The sequence below is a fragment of the Falco naumanni genome, chromosome 3 (genome assembly GCF_017639655.2).
Source record: "Falco naumanni isolate bFalNau1 chromosome 3, bFalNau1.pat, whole genome shotgun sequence".
Lineage (NCBI taxonomy): Eukaryota > Metazoa > Chordata > Aves > Falconiformes > Falconidae > Falco > Falco naumanni.
Genome location: NC_054056.1, coordinates 98,942,930 through 98,960,990, shown reverse-complemented (window position 1 = coordinate 98,960,990; position 18,061 = coordinate 98,942,930). Strand labels below are relative to the sequence as shown.

The 18,061-nt window shown below is 34.6% G+C and overlaps 1 protein-coding gene across 2 annotated transcripts in view; it reads left to right on the top strand.

The window, feature by feature from the left end:
• CSMD3 (CUB and Sushi multiple domains 3) overlaps positions 1–18,061 on the top strand; it is a 726,030-nt gene that overhangs the window by 663,892 nt on the left and 44,077 nt on the right. For both annotated transcript variants that reach the window (XM_040588420.1, XM_040588419.1), the window contains 4 exons: positions 3,792–3,965; positions 5,826–5,999; positions 7,710–7,895; positions 13,047–13,220. In XM_040588420.1, coding sequence (XP_040444354.1) covers positions 3,792–3,965; positions 5,826–5,999; positions 7,710–7,895; positions 13,047–13,220 — 708 coding nt within the window. The remainder of the gene's footprint in view (positions 1–3,791; positions 3,966–5,825; positions 6,000–7,709; positions 7,896–13,046; positions 13,221–18,061) is intronic.

Here is an 18,061-nt window from a genome sequence, read left to right as displayed (position 1 = left end):
CGGTATTTTGAAAATTAAACAAATAGGGCAGAACTCATAATTTTGATGTTTTTTGAATGTAGTGTTTGTTTTGAATTGTATGTCTCCCAGTCATACAAAACTTCCCATGAAGACTAGAGTGAAAACTGGAGACAAATACTGCACATCACAAAGTATTTTGGTTTTTAAAATTGAGATAAAAAATGTGTCAGGGGTCTGAAATATCCTGGTTTTAAATTATATTTAGTTCCTTACCACTGTCACAATAAGTTGAGTTAGAATTCTGTTATGATAGAACTATAGTTTTATAATATTCTTCATCATTTATATTTATTTATTTTTCAGTTTGGAAACCTTACACAAGGGTAGGAGTAGGCTCTACTATTTAAAAAATATATACTTCCTTACTAATAGTGACTAGTTCACAATTAGTTATGCAGTATAGTCAGTGCTCTAAAGGTGTAGTGTTATACAGAATGGAAGGGCATAATCAAGGCAGAGGGATTTGAAGAGAATCATAGAACAGCCCAAGCTGGAAGAGACCTTGAAAGATCATCTGATCCAACCTTTCATGGGAGAGGGAGCTGAGATGGGTTTATCTAGCACCCAGTCCAGTCACATCTTGACAACTTATAGTGATGGGGACTCCTATCACATCTCTGGGGAGGTTGTTCCAGTGAATGATTGTTCTTGCTGTAAAAAGAATTCTTTCTTATGTCGAGATAAAACCTTTCCCAGTGCAACTTGTCCCCACTGCCACTTGTCTTCTCTTTGGGAAGAGCCTCCGTCCTCTTTGTAGATGCCCTTTAAGTACTGGAATACTGTGATGAAGTCCCCTGTGAGCCTTCTTTTCTTCAGTGACTAACACTATCAGCCTTTCCTCAAAGAGGAGGTTCTCAAGCCCTTTGATTATCTTCATGGCCTTCTTTTGGACCCTCGCCAGTCTGTCTGTATCTTTCTTCAGTGATGGTGACAAGAATGGACACTACTCCAGGTATAGCTTGACAGGTGCTGAATAGCTTGAGATGATCACATCTCTGTCTCTGCTAATAATGCTCCTGCACATGCAGCCCAGGATCCAATTTGCCTTCATTGCCGCAGCGGCACACTGCTGAATTAGGTCCAGCCTGTTGTCCACCAGGACCCCCAGGCTGCTTTTGGCAAAGCTGCTCCCCAGCCACACAGTTGCTAGCTAGTGTTGGGCTCTTCTGTTATTCCTTCCCAGGTGCAGGGCCTTGCACTTGTCTTCATTAAACTTCATTCAGTTCTTGTTCATACAGTATCCTGCTCTTCCAGCCTGTCCAGGTCTCTTTGTAGAATGGCTCTCCCTTCTGATGTGTTCACCTCACCACCCAGTCTGGTGCCATCAGTAAACTTGTAAGGGTGCTCTCAATCCCATCATCTGGACCATTTATGAAGATGTTGAACAGTGTGGGGCCCTGTATCAATCCCTGAGGAATCCCACTTGTGACAGGCTGCCAGACTGAGGAAAAAAAACATTGATCACCACTTTCCAAGTGTAACCTGTTAGCCCATTCCCTACCCAGCTCTCGGACTACCCACCCAATCCTTGCCAGTTTGTCCAGATGACTGCAGAAAACAGTGTCAAATGCTTTACTGAAGTCCAGGTAAACAACATCCATTGCTCTTTCCTTGTCAACAGAGGATGTCAAAGAAAGTCAAAAGAAAAGGAGAAAGAAAAAAGAAACTTAAAAGTCAAAAGAACAAAAAGAAAAGGGTCTGAGAGGTTTATGACAGTGAGAGGAGATAGGCTGAGAGGATGGGAATTTTAAGTGATTTTAAATTTTTGCAAAATAGACAGAGACATTAATGCAAGACTTACAAGTTATTTACAATGATTTTTTCACCTGTTGCAGTTCTGTGGGTTTTGTAGTGTCCACACACAGTTGCAGCAACTGCAGTGTGAACTTAGGCACCTGATGTGCTGGCTGACTTCAATTTTGTTCCCTCTGCACAGGAAACAGAGCTTGACCGTTCTAGTGCTGTACTTGCTTCCACTGCAATAAAGCAAGACTAAAATTTTAATTAAGAACCAGGTCAAATATTGCAATTAAATGCAATTAGAAAAATATTTCCCTGAACATGTTCTGAATCACTGCAAACTGTCTGGTTGTATTTCTCATAGAAACAGATCTTTTGCAGCTCAGTATTTACTCCGCATCTGGTTAGTCCTGTTTATCATCAAAGATGTGATAGGATAGGGAAATTGGGCCCTTTGTGGCATGTTCAAGAAAGTCTACTACATGCTGAGGAGATTATGGCTTTCCTGGAGAATCAAGAAATACTCCAACAAAAATTGCGTTAAACATATTATGTTGTATTATCACAGAAAACATAAAGCACATTTGAAGTATGCCTGGTCCTTATGTAAAACCGAGGGAAATGGGAAGCAGACAAACAAGGGGGAATATATTTTTGAAGAGTGTCTAATTTGGATTCCTGATCCTTATACAGAAGTCAAATTGCAATCATTAATTTAATCTGTGTGAAGTTTCACATACTACCTACATTATTAATTCTGATGGTTTTATCATGATTCATACAATTAAATGATATACAAGAATTAAGTTGGCAGATGCAAGCTATAAGAAAATCTCAATATGCAATTTATTTATTTATTTATTTATTTTTTCCATAGGAAGTTTCTAGCCTTGCAAGAATGAGGCAGAATGCTGAATAGTACATCAGGGTATTATAAACACATAAAAGTTCAAAGGAAAAAAAAAAACCAATACAAACTCTAAGTGTCCTTTCTTATTAGCAACCCCATATTTCGGGGGTTTGTTTAGGAGGTGAAAGTCTGAGAAGTAAAGGAGAAAAGGAGAGCAGAGGAGTTTGGGTGTCTGGTAATATTTATTTGCACTAAAATGCTACCTGAAACATTGCATGTTTTGCTTGCTTCCCTTACTTGTTTTTGCAGTGAGTTCTCTGCCAGAGGTCAACCATTCTCGGAGGATTTTGCATTACCACATTATGTGCTGAATCACATTCCCTTTTTTCCGGAGTTCATTAAGAAAAATAATAACAAATGACCCATGCTTCATTCTTTTTCCCAGCCTCTCTCTAAATGAAATGCCTGTTTGTGACTTTCATAGTGTAAATAAAATACTTCTCATCTTTTAAGAATACAGGCTAGTAGATAGGTTTTACATAGAAAGGTTTTTGGTTGTTGGACATTTGGATGTTGTATTGACTGCCTTTAACCCAAACATGTTAATCTCTTGGTGATTTCTCTGTGATCAATAGTAGAGAAAGAACAGAAAAGAATTCAGAGTCAGAATCCAGTAATAAATTGTGCAATTTAATTTTTTCCATTATAAGAAGGCTATATTTGTAACAACCATATGGATTTATACTTATAAAATTTATTTATTTTATTTTTATTTGTATTTATATGGATTTGTTATATTTATTTAATTGTATAATAGTGTAATGTAAACTTTATTAAGTTTAATCTTAACTAAAATAATACTAAGGGATATAATATTGAATTTTACAGGTTTTAATAAAAAGGAGTTACTAAATTTTTTTGAAAGGAAATTTGATAATATATATAACATTTAATCTCTTTGCTACACTGTCTTTTTGTAACTTTTTTGTATGTGTACAGTCCTACCTATACAAATGCAGTATTGCAGTTTTCCCCGATTTACTAAAAATACACCTTTGAATGAAATCCGTTGAAAAATTTTCAAGATGTTCAGTATTTCTTTAGTTGAGGAGGTATATTTAAAATTTCTCTGACATATTTACTGATCATTTTTCCTTTTTATTTACTTTGAAAAATCTAGCTGGTCACTGTGGTATTCCAGATCTTATAGTTAATGGTCAAGTAATTGGAGAAAATTATGGATATAGAGACACAGTTGTATACCAGTGCAGTCCTGGTTTTCGGCTGATTGGTTCTTCAGTACGAATATGTCAACAGGATCACAACTGGTCTGGTCAGCTTCCATCCTGTGTGCGTAAGTGAGCATGGTAGCACATACTGATTTATGTTAAAGGAATGTTTATGTCTGACAAAAGGAGTGACTTTGCAACTTAGTATTAATAAAAAATTAAAATATTTAAAGCAGATCCTCAAAAGTATGTGGCCACATACAGTCTTAGATTTAAAATTTAAAACTTTGTTTTGGTTAAAGATTAAAATTTCCATCACTTCTTTTGGCTACTAAATGTCTGTCATTTATACATGAATATGAAACTTCTTCAAAAACTAATGGGGCTTAGGCACCCAGGTACTTAAATTTGAAAATGGTTTTATGTCCCTTAGTGGTTTTCAGAAACATTTAATGTACATTTACTTTGATTGTAGTAGTTATGTAAGTAGATATTCTTGAATTACACTGCCAGCACTGATGATTAAAATGTTTGCTTCAACGAACTTACACTTATTTTTTTCTTCTCCTCACAGAGATACTGTTAATTTATTTTCTGGTTTGGTTTTTAGCTTTTTTATCATGAATTTTGTATTTTGTTAATGAGGCTCCTTTTGTATGATAATTGTGTCAATACATCACATGAAATACCATTACATAATAGAAAATACTGTATTCAGTAAATTTGAGAGTTCTCAAAAGATTGTGAAGCGAATTACAGCTATGTTTCAATCATTCAGGTTCAGTAACATCAGTGTATTTAAAATTTTAGTCCATCTCCAAATACTCTACTTTTATACCTGCATTTTTATAGCAGCAACTTTCTGAATGACAAATCATAATACACAATGTTAATTCATTATCCTTTACTGCTCACTCTGTTTTACATAGAACTAGTTTTACTTAACACTATTATAATACTTGCATTTCTTAATTTTGTTTCCACTTTATGATACAATAATAGACCATTACTTCTTTATAGTAGATTTCAGAGCAATACACTTCTTTGTAGGTAACTTTTAAGGCAATGAAAGTAGACACCATTAATCAAGAATTCTAAATTAAAATCATAATATCAGTGTTTTGGATGTGATAACGGTAGAGAAGATGGATGTATTTTCTTCCTTTAATCAAATGGAAGCTGCTTGTTTGAATACAGGAGTATACACAATACAGCACTTCAGAAAAGGACACAAGAACTGGGGAAAAGTTTGAATTTGCAAAAAGCTGCTATTAACAGTAGCTGCTTCTGACTGTGCTAGATATTTAGGAACAGCTCTACTTCAGATCAAAGGTTCAAATGAAGTGTAGAAAAATAGTCTCACATTTCCTTATTTATTTAACTTTAGATGTTGTAAATGAATTTTTGGGTAATTTTTAAATTTAATGATTCTGACCTTTTTCTTTTTCAATTTGCCATTCTTACTTACCCAGTGGTTAGACATATTACTACTGTTGTGTATTGCTGTGTATGCATGGGCATTATTCAAAATTTTATGCAAATATCGTACTTACGTTTTCACTAGAATAATTTTTGTTATGTACATGAAAAAAACATCTCTGTGAGCTGAATACTAAGACATATTTATAAGAAGTAATACCTGAGGAATTAACACACTAAAATATTTCTTTTCCATTTCAGACTGTATGTAATGAAAATTGTGTTTGCTTTTCTCCTGATTCTTCAGAAAAGTTTTCTTCATTTGTCCTGATTACTGCATGGCAAATTCTGTTCAGTTTACTTAGATATTTAAATGATTGCTTGAACATCCTGGTACTTACTGAGTTCAAAGAAATGTGAATCTTTCATGGAAAGCACTCAGTATCTTATAATATCAAAACTTTACTATTATATAATGAGTATAATGATTATCTATTATACCATAAATCATGAAAAGTGATAACAGCATGCTCTGTTTCTTGTTTCTTTGTTTTGTGCTATGCTAGCTGTTAGCTGTGGTCACCCTGGTAGTCCTATTTATGGAAGAACAAGTGGAAATGGTTTTAACTTCAATGATGTTGTGACATTCTCATGTAATACTGGGTATGTTATGCAAGGACCAACCAAAGCACAGTGTCAGGCTAATAGGCAGTGGAGCCACCCACCTCCCATATGCAAAGGTAAGAATGTGAGCATATAGATTTCAAACTTAGTTGGAAAGTTAAGGTTGAAAAATAAAATGAAGGTAAAGGGACACTGTCAAGACAAAATTATTCCTGTCTTACTAACAGGAATCAAATTGTTAAAGAAGATATTTCATGATTCTGTGATTCTATGATTTTTCGGTTAGGTCTGTTCTACATTCAGGTTGCCAGGATAACTGTCACAGAGAAACTTTCTTCTGTGTCTGTACTTTGTGTTGTAAAGTGGTTAATATACATAATAAATAATTTTCATTACTTAAAGTACATGTTTAATAACCTGAAGATGAATGTTCACCTGTTATAAAATGCTTGCCTACAAAAATGAAAATGGATAGAAATATAGCTCAAATTTTCATTCAGGAAAAAAAAAAAAAAAAACAAACAAAAAAACCACACCAAAATTTCAACAGTTTCCGTCAATATAACTAAAAGATTTGAGCTGTCATTTAATGTTAAAGAAGTCAAATTCAACCAGAAAGTTATTTCTATCCTTCAAAAATATATGTATTCTAGTCTTGTGGTACTAATATTTGAGAACTATTAGGAGGAGCACACAAGCAGACTCTCAACACTTAGTATAGGAACTCCAAAATTTGAGAGAGCCAAAAAATAACTACATTAAGTGATGTAGTTAGTTAAAATTATCTTAAATTTTATCTGGCAATAGCTTTTTTTCCCTTTTTTTAATTACAGATATTTTTTAGTATATTTTGATACCTTTATGTACATACATCCATGCACATACACACAGATCCATATTTGCACACAGGTATATACACATGTATGCATATTAACATGAAATTGATTCTAAGGATATAGTCACTAATTTTTAGCTGAACTGTAGTTTTCTAGAGTAACTTTGAGTAGGTGATGGTGTGTTTACTTGACCTGAGGAGTCTATTGCATGGAAAATGTTACAAAAATCACCATGAACCCTAAGATAAGTATTATACTCCCCTCACCAACAGCTGTAAGTTATAAAAAAGGAGAAAAAAAACCCCAAAAAACGAAAAACAAACAACAAAACAAAACACAGTAATAAAAATAAATAAATAAATCTTCAGTGATTTTCAAACATACGAATCCTAAGAAGTTGAGGACTCAAAAAATCCACCAGTATTCTTAACCATCAATGTATACCTCTATTTTTAAAAGAACATACCTATTTGCTGGGATATTTCCCTGTTCTAGCAGAATCACCAATCTTACCTAAGTGACCATGTGCTCTTTAGCTCAAATTATCTGCCTCAAAGGTGCTCCATTATCAAAATGTTAGTATAGGAACATAAGTATATTTGCATGGCTCTGTGGGTTAGACCAAAGGCACATCTAGCTCCTTAACCTGTTTCCAGTTGCGGGTAATAGTTTATGTCAAGGCAAGAGTATAAATTGAATATATTGTATGTCCAGTCACTTTTAGTGGAAATAATTTATAGTATCATCATACGCTGTTAAAAAAAAACATTCCCTTTTATTTGCTCTGAGTTTAGCATCTCCTATTTTTACCATCTCTTTGTTTCATATCATCCTCCTATTTTGGTATCATTATATATAAAAACAGGGTATATAAAATCAGGGTAGCAACACATTTGAAGTTTCTCATACAAAGGATAAGACACCATTTAAAGACCATGTTAGTAGACTGTATTTGTATGACTCTCAAGTCTGTGCTCTTTTTCTTTTTAGTGGTCAATTGTTCTGATCCTGGAATTCCTGCAAATTCTATAAGAGAAAGTAAAATTGAACATGGGAATTTCACATATGGCACAGTAGTATTTTATGACTGTAATCCTGGATACTTTTTATTTGGCTCTTCAGTTTTAATTTGTCAACCAAATGGCCACTGGGACAAACCTCTACCTGAATGCATTAGTAAGTAGATAATGTGTATGCTTCTACAAATTATGTGGACTAGATTAGGTATTAATTTATACCACATTTCCATCAGTCTCATGACAGCAGTTAGAATAATCATATTTGTATGCATTTGTGTGTGTGCAGTAATGACAGAATGTCTCAGTAGCAGCTGAAGTAGCACAGTTGTATTGTTATTGTATGTAGTAAATAACTTAGAAACGTTGGGAAATGAAGTAACCGACATTAACATCTCTGAATGCTTCAACTGTGATTGCATGATAGCAGGGATGATCCCTGATAGCAGGAATAGAAGGCCAAAAAACATCCACTGAATTTCCCAATATGTGGCCTCCATTGGCCACAAAGCTATAATCACACTAAAACTATAGTACCCAATTATTGACTTACATCACTATAGTACTTGCGGGACTTCTTTTGGGACAACAGCAAGATCAGACTATCTATAAAGAGAGTAAGCAAATAGTAATGGCAAAATAGTAATGGCACTGCAGAGCACCAAAAGTGTCCTTTGGATCACGTCCTCAGCTTACCATACTACCAGATGTACCTGAACATCATAGTCATATGCAACCTATCCACTAAGGAAAGTGGATCAGGCAAGGAGGTCATTTTTGTTCTGGCTTGTCATGAACACCTTTCTGTGGTGTAGATATAGCCACAGATATTTTATAGGTTTTTAATTGGCTGGGACAGTTAGTTTATCCAGTTCTCTATAAGTCGGTTCAGGATCAAAATGTCTCTCTGAGAAAGACTGAAAGCTTTATTTTCTAGAGATTAAAGGGAAAACAGGTTTCCTTAAGGATTCATTATTCAGGGATCATGGACCAAAATCTGCAATATTGTAGATATTCATTCTCTGTTTTAACCTTATTAGTCTTCCTTATTTGAGGTTTCTCCAGTTCTGCTATTGTCTCTTTAAAGAAAAAAAAACACTGAAACTTTATTTCATATTACTGTAAAAACCTTTAGTCTGAAAGTTGTCCCTTTCTTTGATGAGATATATAGCTTGATTGCAAGTCACAGTTAACAAACTTATAGACTTAGAACAAAGAGTCTAACAGTTGTACATTAAATTTAATGTAATATTAGCATTTCAGAAAGATAAATGTTACTTAACAGTAACGTATCTCCAAAGAGAAAGAAATTCTAAAGGTAAAAGTGCAAAGATTTCTTCTTTCTAGTTTTGTATTTTTATCCCTCAGTCTTCTTTCAAAATTGTCATAAGTAATTTAGTAATACAGATTTTACTCTTCTTTTAAGCTGACCTTTGGCAGTCAGAATGCTGTATGTACTTTTGAAAGGGCATCCTCCACTTTATTTGTGTCATTTATACAGAGGGGTCAATGGATTCTAACCTAGGCACTGTCCATGATACTTTGTAATCATAAAGCTTACCAAAGCTTATTCTGATGCAGTTACCAAATATTTTTTATAACAGCCTTTCAGCTTCTCAAGTGTTTTCCAAATTGTTTCCCTTTTGGACATACACAAGTATGTCATTCGCACATTGTCTGCACATTTTTCCACTGTAAGAGCAATGGAAAAGAAGTAAAAAACTTGCTGGATGTTTTCCTTTGACCCAGGTTGGATTATTTCTTTTACCTAAGTGGGTTTCAGTCTCTCTAACTAGTCTCAAAGAACATACTTTTTTTGACATATCACTAGAGTAATGGAGAAGAAACATGGTAACAAAGGAGAAGTTTTCCACCTGTGAAGTAACTCAAATCCTTTAACATTTGCTGTAGTTAGAGTACTTCTAGCCACTATAAATCCTGTAAGAAGCAGAATTTGGTTTGGCCCGGACCATAATGCCCTTTTTAAGTCTCCCTTTGAATCAAAGACTTTCAGGGCCATATGCTACTTAGGTACATGTTGCTAGTGAAATACTTTAAATTTTAAATGTACTCCAAATAATAAAAAAAATATGTTTGCACAATATACCTCAAAGAATTCCAGTGAGAAGGACTGTGGGGTACTGGTGCATGAAAAACTGGACATGAGCCAGCAATGTGCACTCGCAGCCCAGAAAGCCAACCATATCCTGAACTGCATCAAAAGAAGCATGGTCAGCAGGCCAAGGGAAATGATTTCCATGCTGGGAAGACCCCACCTGGAGTGCTGTGTCCAGCTCTAGAGTCCTCAGCACAGGAAAGACATGGACCTGTTGGAGCAGGTCCAGAGGAGAACCACAAAAATTATCAGAAGTCTGGAGCACCTGTCCTATGAAGACAGGCTGAGAGAGTTGGGGTTATTCAGCCTGGGGAAGAGAAGGCTTCAGGGAGACCTTATTGCAGCCTGTCAGTACTTAAAGGGGGCTTATGAGAAAGATGGGGACAAACATTTTAGCATGGCCTGTTGTTATAGGACAAGGGGTAATGGTTTTAAACTAAAAGAGGGTAGATTTAGGCTAGATAATAAGGAAAAAAAAAAAAGAAATACTATGAGGATAATGAAACACTGGATCAGGTTGCCCAGAGAGGTGGTAGATGCCCCATCCCTGGAAACATTTAAAGTCAGGTTGGGTGGTGCTCTCAGCAACCTGATCTATTTGAAGATGTCCCTGCTCATTGAAAGGGGATTGGACTAGGTGACCTTTAAAGGTGCCTTCCAACCCAAACTGTTCTATGATTCTGTAACAGAGAGGCTGAAAGGAAGAAATTGATTAAAATAGAGGATGAATTAGCTTTAGGAGAAAAAAGATGAAATATTGTCAAATTTTCATATGAAATCTCCACCTGAGAACATGAATATAAAATTTAATTATGTAGAATGTATAATCAAATTAAGAGTAACATTACAGGTTGGTATATTTTTCTAAATCAGTTATTAGAAATCCAGGACTTTTAGACATAACTGTAAATATAAAAGGGAAGTATGGGTAGGAAAGCCCAAAATGAAGTCCTGTAAGGTACCAGTATGAAATTAGCTTTTCCTCTATGGCCACATCTGAAAAGGGCAAAAGAATCAATCAAAAAAAATAGAGATAATCAAAACGCTCTGGAAAATTGTGAATGTTTTTCAAAATAATAAATAATTTCATTTTATTGAAGCCTGCATGACCGATTTATTGAAGCCTGCATGCTTTTTTTTATTACCAATGTTCTAAGTTTTCTTTCTTTACAATCATGCATAATGAATAGTATATTTTATTTATAAGCAATTGCTTAAACAAGTAACATGAAAACAGCAAGTTCCCAGTTTGTGAAGTTGACCTTTCTGACCATTTTACTCCGTCCTGCAAGCCTACAAAATGGTCATAGAAGTCAGTGGCACTAGGCAGAAATCAAAGTCAATCGATCACATACCACATTGCTAAGTCCTTTGTGGGGCTGTCAGGAGGGTTCTGCACCTTGCAAGTTGGATGTCTAAGAGAACATGTGTCATTGGACACAGATCAGTATATGTATAAAGGTAAAGCTCTAAGACCAAGAATAATCATTAGAAGAAGATGAATCATCACACATGACTTTGGTCATATGTTGTATAGTACAACTATTGTATTGTTGTATACATCTGAAGTGCTAGGGAATTGAATACATCCTCAACCCTGATCAGGCTTCTGATATGGCTTTTTTTTGATAAAGAAATGCTGCTGAAAATGTTTTGATATTTAAGATGATGAATTTCTGATAAAAACTAAATTTGTATGATGTAGGCAGCTATTCTAGTACCCTGGTATTTGCAGCTTTAATCTCTAATTTTCATGATGCATAAATACAACTGTCTTTGGCCAAGGTATGCCACATGCCATGGAGAGGTGTAAGATAAAAAGAAATCAGACATGCAAGGCTAGATTCATTCTGTGAACAGAGTAAATTTGGTTTATGAATTTTTACTGCATTTCCTGAACTTGATATATTTAGTTTGCTTTTAAACTCCTCACTCTGAAGCCATAAAAGTTTTCTCTGCATTGATTCTACATGTGAGGGGGTTTCTTTTGTACACTTTTTATATGTGCTCTTAATATTAAAAAGACAGAGTAGCTAATTCTTTTCAATACAGAACTTTGTTTCATTTACATACATTGTTCTCCATAATGATGCATAAGTCCTTTTGTTATTTTATTTTAGTCTTATGGAGTAACTTCCTGTTGATCTAGCCAAGGTAGCATCACTGTTACTTTATACAACTTTCCTCCAGTAGATAGGAGGCTGCTGAAATTGTTTCAGTGATATCTTGATTTTATGTCAGGTTTCTATTAGCCTGTTTTATATTCCTAAAAAAAAAAATCTGCTTCTGATCATTTATAGCATGAGCCACTTATCATAATTTCCTGTATAAGCAACTAAAGGACAAAAGATATTATGCTAAATTTTCTCATTTTCTTTCTTGAGTTTGCATACTTCATGACATTTGAGACAGTTAGCAAAATTAGATGTGTATAAACTTACTTGGATACCCTTACATGCAATCTGTAAGCAGAAATGACAAAACTCTCAAGTACTAAAACTCAAGCACAGTATGGCAATAACAAGCAATTATTGATCAAAATGTATTCAATAAACAACTGATAGTGAGTTTATCCATGACCATTTCTAAGATTGGGATCCTATAGAAATTCCATCCATCCTCTGTGCAATTAACATCAATAGATGATGTCTAGGAATACATAAAAAATATGTAAACAAATATTCTGTTTATGCAATATAATATTTTAAGTAACCAAACCCATGAATATGAAATTAGTACACTAACATTAAGGTTCATAGCAAAAATTAGCAAAAATGATCTTCTTTATAAACCAATAGACTTAATGACCAATGATTTGGGACCAGTGAATGAGAGATGAAGTCTGTGTATTCTCTACCTCAGCAGTGACTTTGGCAGATACTGTCTTCCTGAACTTTTTCTCTAAAGAGTACATGCATGTGTGTGTGTGTGTCTCTCTGTGTGTGCATGTGTTCATGGCATAAAGATCAATGTAGTGAATGAGTGTCTTTTGACATCAATTCAATACCTATATCTAAAATACCTTTCTGACATCTCATTTGTTTCACAGCTTTTGGTCTGTAATGTCCCTGTCCCCCAAACCCTAAAAATGTCAGCCTCTTCATAGTTTATGTATGGAGTTATGAAAATTATAACTACAAACTGTGTGATCAGTGATAATAACCTTTTTTTATCTCAAATAATTATGCATTGTAGTGATTGACTGTGGCCATCCTGGCATTCCTCCTAACGCGGTCTTGTCTGGAGATAAATACACGTTTGGGTCTACTGTTCATTATACCTGCACAGGTAGACGATCGCTGTTAGGGCAGTCATCTCGTACATGTCAGTTAAATGGACACTGGAGTGGATCTCTACCGCATTGTTCAGGTAATATTTTTGAATTAATGACTGTGCCTAGAAGTTGTTTTGAATTTGTTGTTGGTTTTTTTTTTAATCAGAAGGCCATGCAAAAATCTGGAAAATCATGTATAAAACTGATCCAAGTACAAATAAGTAAACCCCAAAAAACTATACACTATTAGCAAGAAAATAATTTGGGAGAAGTAGTCTTTCTCAATGACATTTAATACAAATAGGAAATTGCACATTAAAGAGAATGTTAAAGGAACCAATTTGTTTTGAAAATATTTTCTATGTGACTGCTGGAAGAAGTACTAGTTTCCACAGACAAACCTTGCATCACTGTCTCTTCAAGGTGATTGGTTAATTATCTTTTTTAACTTGCTAAATACCTGCTGACTTGACGACACCTCAAGTATATCTTAATTACATAATATATTTTTTTCATTATAAATAAGTCCAAGTGGGCTCCATACAGTTTCAAGGTAGTATGTTTGGGTTTTGAGGGAACACCATCTAATCCTCATAATGGATTAGCCCTCACCAAAGTCGATATATTTTCTGAACAACTTGATGCTTAGGAATGTTCTGTTTCACAACTTCAGTGTGATTCACTTTAAGAGCAGTAATCAAGTGCAGATTGTTACAGAAAAAAAAAAATCCAAGTCACAAATGAACTTGGTATTTGGCTGAATACCATTTCTTATCTTAGAGTGTGTAAATACATTATCATAGAGGTTAATCATGTTACCAGTTTCCGTTCTCAATAAAGACTTAGGGGAGGTTCTTTCTTGTCATCCTCACGTTTCCATTATATACTTTAAAGTAATCAGTGGGGTTTTGGACCTTATTTAGACCTGTGCAATTCAGAATACTTAGATATCTGCAAAGGCAGAAAATAGGAGGAAAACAAGTGACGCATTTTTTCTTGTTACAGGTATGCCAAAACAAGAGATGAAAAATAATGAGTATGCAAATCTGACAGTACTGCTATACTAGTTTCACATTAAAAATCCAAGGTTCTTAACAGTGTTAATAAATCATTAGATCATTAGAATCATAAAATAGTTTGAGTCAAAAGGGGCATTTAGAAATCATCTAGTCCAACACCCCAGTCATGGTCAGGGACATCTTCCACTAGAATCATAGAATCATGGAATGGTTTGGGTTGGAAGGGACCTCCAAAGATCATCTAGTTCCAACCCCCTTGCAATGAGCAGGGACATCTTGAACTAGACCAGGTTGCTCAAAGCCCCATTCAACCTGTTCTTGAATACTTCCAGGGATGGGGCATCCACAACTTCTCTGGGCAACCTGGTCCAGTGCCTCACCACATTCACTGCAAAAAATGTCTTCCTTATTTCCAATCTAAACCTACCCTCTTTCAGTTTAAAACTGCTGTCCCTTGTCCTGTCCCTACAGGATAAAAGAAAGACTTTTTTTTGATAAAAAGTCTTTCACATTTCTTATATATTTTATATATTGAAAGGCTGCAATAAGATCTCCTGGGAACCTTCCCTTCTCCATGTTGTACAGCCCCAACTCTCACAGCCTTTTTGCAGGAGACATGTTTCAGCCCTGTAATCATTTTTGTGACCTTCCTCTGAACCTACTCTAACAAGTCCATGTCCTTTTTTGTATTGGGAACCCCAGAGCTGGGTACAGTACTCCAGGTGTGGACTTGCATGTTCTAATCTTTTTTTTTAACTCCTGCTTTCATGTCTTTAGTGTATTCAGGTATAAACTGAATGTCAGCTACAGTTTCAGAACGTGCATTTTTTTACAGCCCATGGCACAGAAATGGTTAAAAATTAATAAAAAAAATATTAAAATAGCACATCTTAGTTAAAATCATGCACTAAATTCCAAGGAAGAATTTTACAGTATCTGAACATTCCTCTGCAAACTTTTAGGAAGTGGTTGCAGGCAAGGACAATCTAAATGTTATTATTTTGCACTCTGAGTCCCTCATCTTTCAATAATTTGCCATTACAACCTAAAATGTGACAGAAACAACAAAATGCGAACACCTAATTTAGCCCCTTAAGTTTCTACCAATAAAATCACAGCGTAATTTGCCACAATGGGAACAAAGGTCAAGTTCTTATAATCTGTGATGTTTAGAGCTATGCACCAGAAATCAAAGCTCAATGTAAAATAATATTACTTAATAAATGATATATTTATGTGAATTACAAATTCAGACTAGGTTGATCCAAAATGTTTTTACAGCTAGTGTGCATGTGTATTTGTTTTGGATAAAATATCCTCTCTAAATAAAATTTAAGGCTACTTACTGTAGTCTTCCATAGTCTACATAAGAAAAAAAAAATATTTGTGAATTAAAAGTAAAAAAAAACCATACAAAAATATCAAGGAATACAAATAGAAAGCCTGAAAATATATATGAAAATAACAAAGAAACTTTACTGAAAATAAGACTATTCTTTAATCATCCTATTAAATTAGTGTTCAGATATCTTGGGATAAGCATTTGTGATTTTTTTTTTCCCCACAGATCAGAAGCTCTGATCACATATAATGATTTTCTCTCAGTACATGAAGAAACATTGATTTTATTTAGATTCAAAAGTTAATCGTAGCAAATATAATTGTAACATAATGCAAACTGTTATTGTCTTTAATTGTACTATAGAAAACTGAAATTCTAGCTTAGGACAACTTTGAGAATTCGTTTTCAAACTGTGTAACTGAAGTACTTTTTCATTTTAAAATAATTTGCAGTTTGCCAAACAGAATTTCTATATTTTTTATCTAAAAATGTGTGAAATCATTAGCTTTCATTATTAACCTTGATAACTTATCTTCATTTTTAATGCATATTAAGACCTTAAACTTTGTATGTTTTTTGTTGATGATATTAATAGTAAATAATATAGAATGTTCCACTGACAAAAGATACATCATGCTTGTCCTTTTCATGTATGGAGAAGAATTCAAACAGAAAATGTTAGGTCAGCAAACATAAGGTAACCAAATTTTGTTACATTATCCCTAAGAGAGTTTCCTTTTTGTCACATGGCACTTTCCATTTCGCATCCTAGAGCTAGAAGGAATTGCCATGTTCATTGATATCTATTGGCATTCAGAACACAGTTTTCAGTCATCGCATGCATATCAGCTGGAGTCAGAAATGTGCAGCAACTTAAAATTCCTCGTAAGTGCAGCAGTGGTTGTGTACGTACTTAAGTGGTTTAAATATCCTCCCTTTCATTAAGATTAAATGCCAGCTGAGAATTTGTTACACATGTGGGTGAAGGATGGCTCATAACTGACTATGAAAATCACTTAGCTGAATCTCTGCATGAAGTAATAAAAATATATTCTGTTATGATATCATTGATTATATCACTGTCACTTCCTGATGTGATTAGTCATTTAGAAAAATTATTTCTATAACCTTCAATCAAAAAAGCTGGTGGTTAACTTCCCCATAATTAAAAGAGTAATAATTCACAGTAATAATTAGCCATTAGGAAAGAACACATGATTTCATTTACAAGGGGAATATGTAATTTATATCTGGCACAGCAAAAAGCCTATTTTTATTTTTTCATCATAAAATTATTTTAGGCATAATGTCAAGTAACTTGCCGAAAACTGAGCTGTTATTGTAGAGACTTTATAAGTCTAGAATAATAAATAGGCCCTGTCCCAAATTGTTCACAGTCTAAATAAATACTACTGGAAAATGTAAGATACGGATTTAAAAAAACAAACAAACAAACAAACAAACAAACAAAAACCAACAACCAAACATCTTGATTTAGAACATTTTAAATTATTGTAAAAATATTTAGTAGACTATTTTCAAACCAAAAGGTTGTTGACACCTAAGTAGCTTGGACATGAAGTATTTTCAAAGCTTATAAAATTCTTTTACTCACTATGATTTGGAACTATTTACAATTTCTTATGAAACAGGGCTGGCAGGCTGCTTTACTGATCTATGTCACATAATAAAATGGGTAAACAGAGAAGAGCCTAAACTTTTGAGTCTGTGATTTTGAACCAGGCAGTCAGCTACTTCTTACACTTACTTATTTTTTTTTATTTCTGAAAGCATTAAAATACATAGGACCATGTACTTTTTGCACACACACACGCTATAAAAGTTCACAATGTAATTGGCATGTCTGCATTAGTTTGTTTGATTATTCTGAAATGAAAGGTGTCAGTTTAAGCTTAGTTAAGGCTGCTAAGTTAGTGGGAGTGGTTCATAATTAGCCTACATTGTCAGCTACTTCAGCAAGGGGTTGGGTAGGTAGTGTGAGTTGCCAGGTTTGTTTTCTGCATTTCCAAAGAAAGTTCTGCCCTTTCCTTGGATTCTCCCAACATGCCTCCAGACTGAGGTTCCATAGCTGCGTTCTCTTTTCCCACAAGCCTACAGGAGTAGTGCAGATCAGCTCCTGTGAGGTGCTTAGGTAAATTGTTTTCAATGAATTTGTGGAGAGGGAAGGAAGCAGGGAGTATATGAAAGGAAATAAAAAGTAGTAATCAGGACCTACAAAAATGCAGGCTGGCACATGAACTACCTTTATAAGTGACAAAAACATGATCAGCTTCTTAGATGTGTCAGACTAAACCAAATATTTGCTCGTACACCATAATTCTCAAAGCACAGCAGGCTAGTTCTGTTCTTCCTTTCACTATTCAGTTCTGCGCATGCTTTTGTTAGTAAAGAACTGTGTCCCGCCAGTCATTCCAACAGTATAGTTTACATACATCCAGTGCCAACTGAGGCAAAGGAAGCTCTGTTTTTCCCTGCATCTAGAAGTCTGGAGCCCTAACCTCCCATAGAACCCCTAGATAATGAGTTTGTCACTTTTAGTCTCTGGGTACTTAAA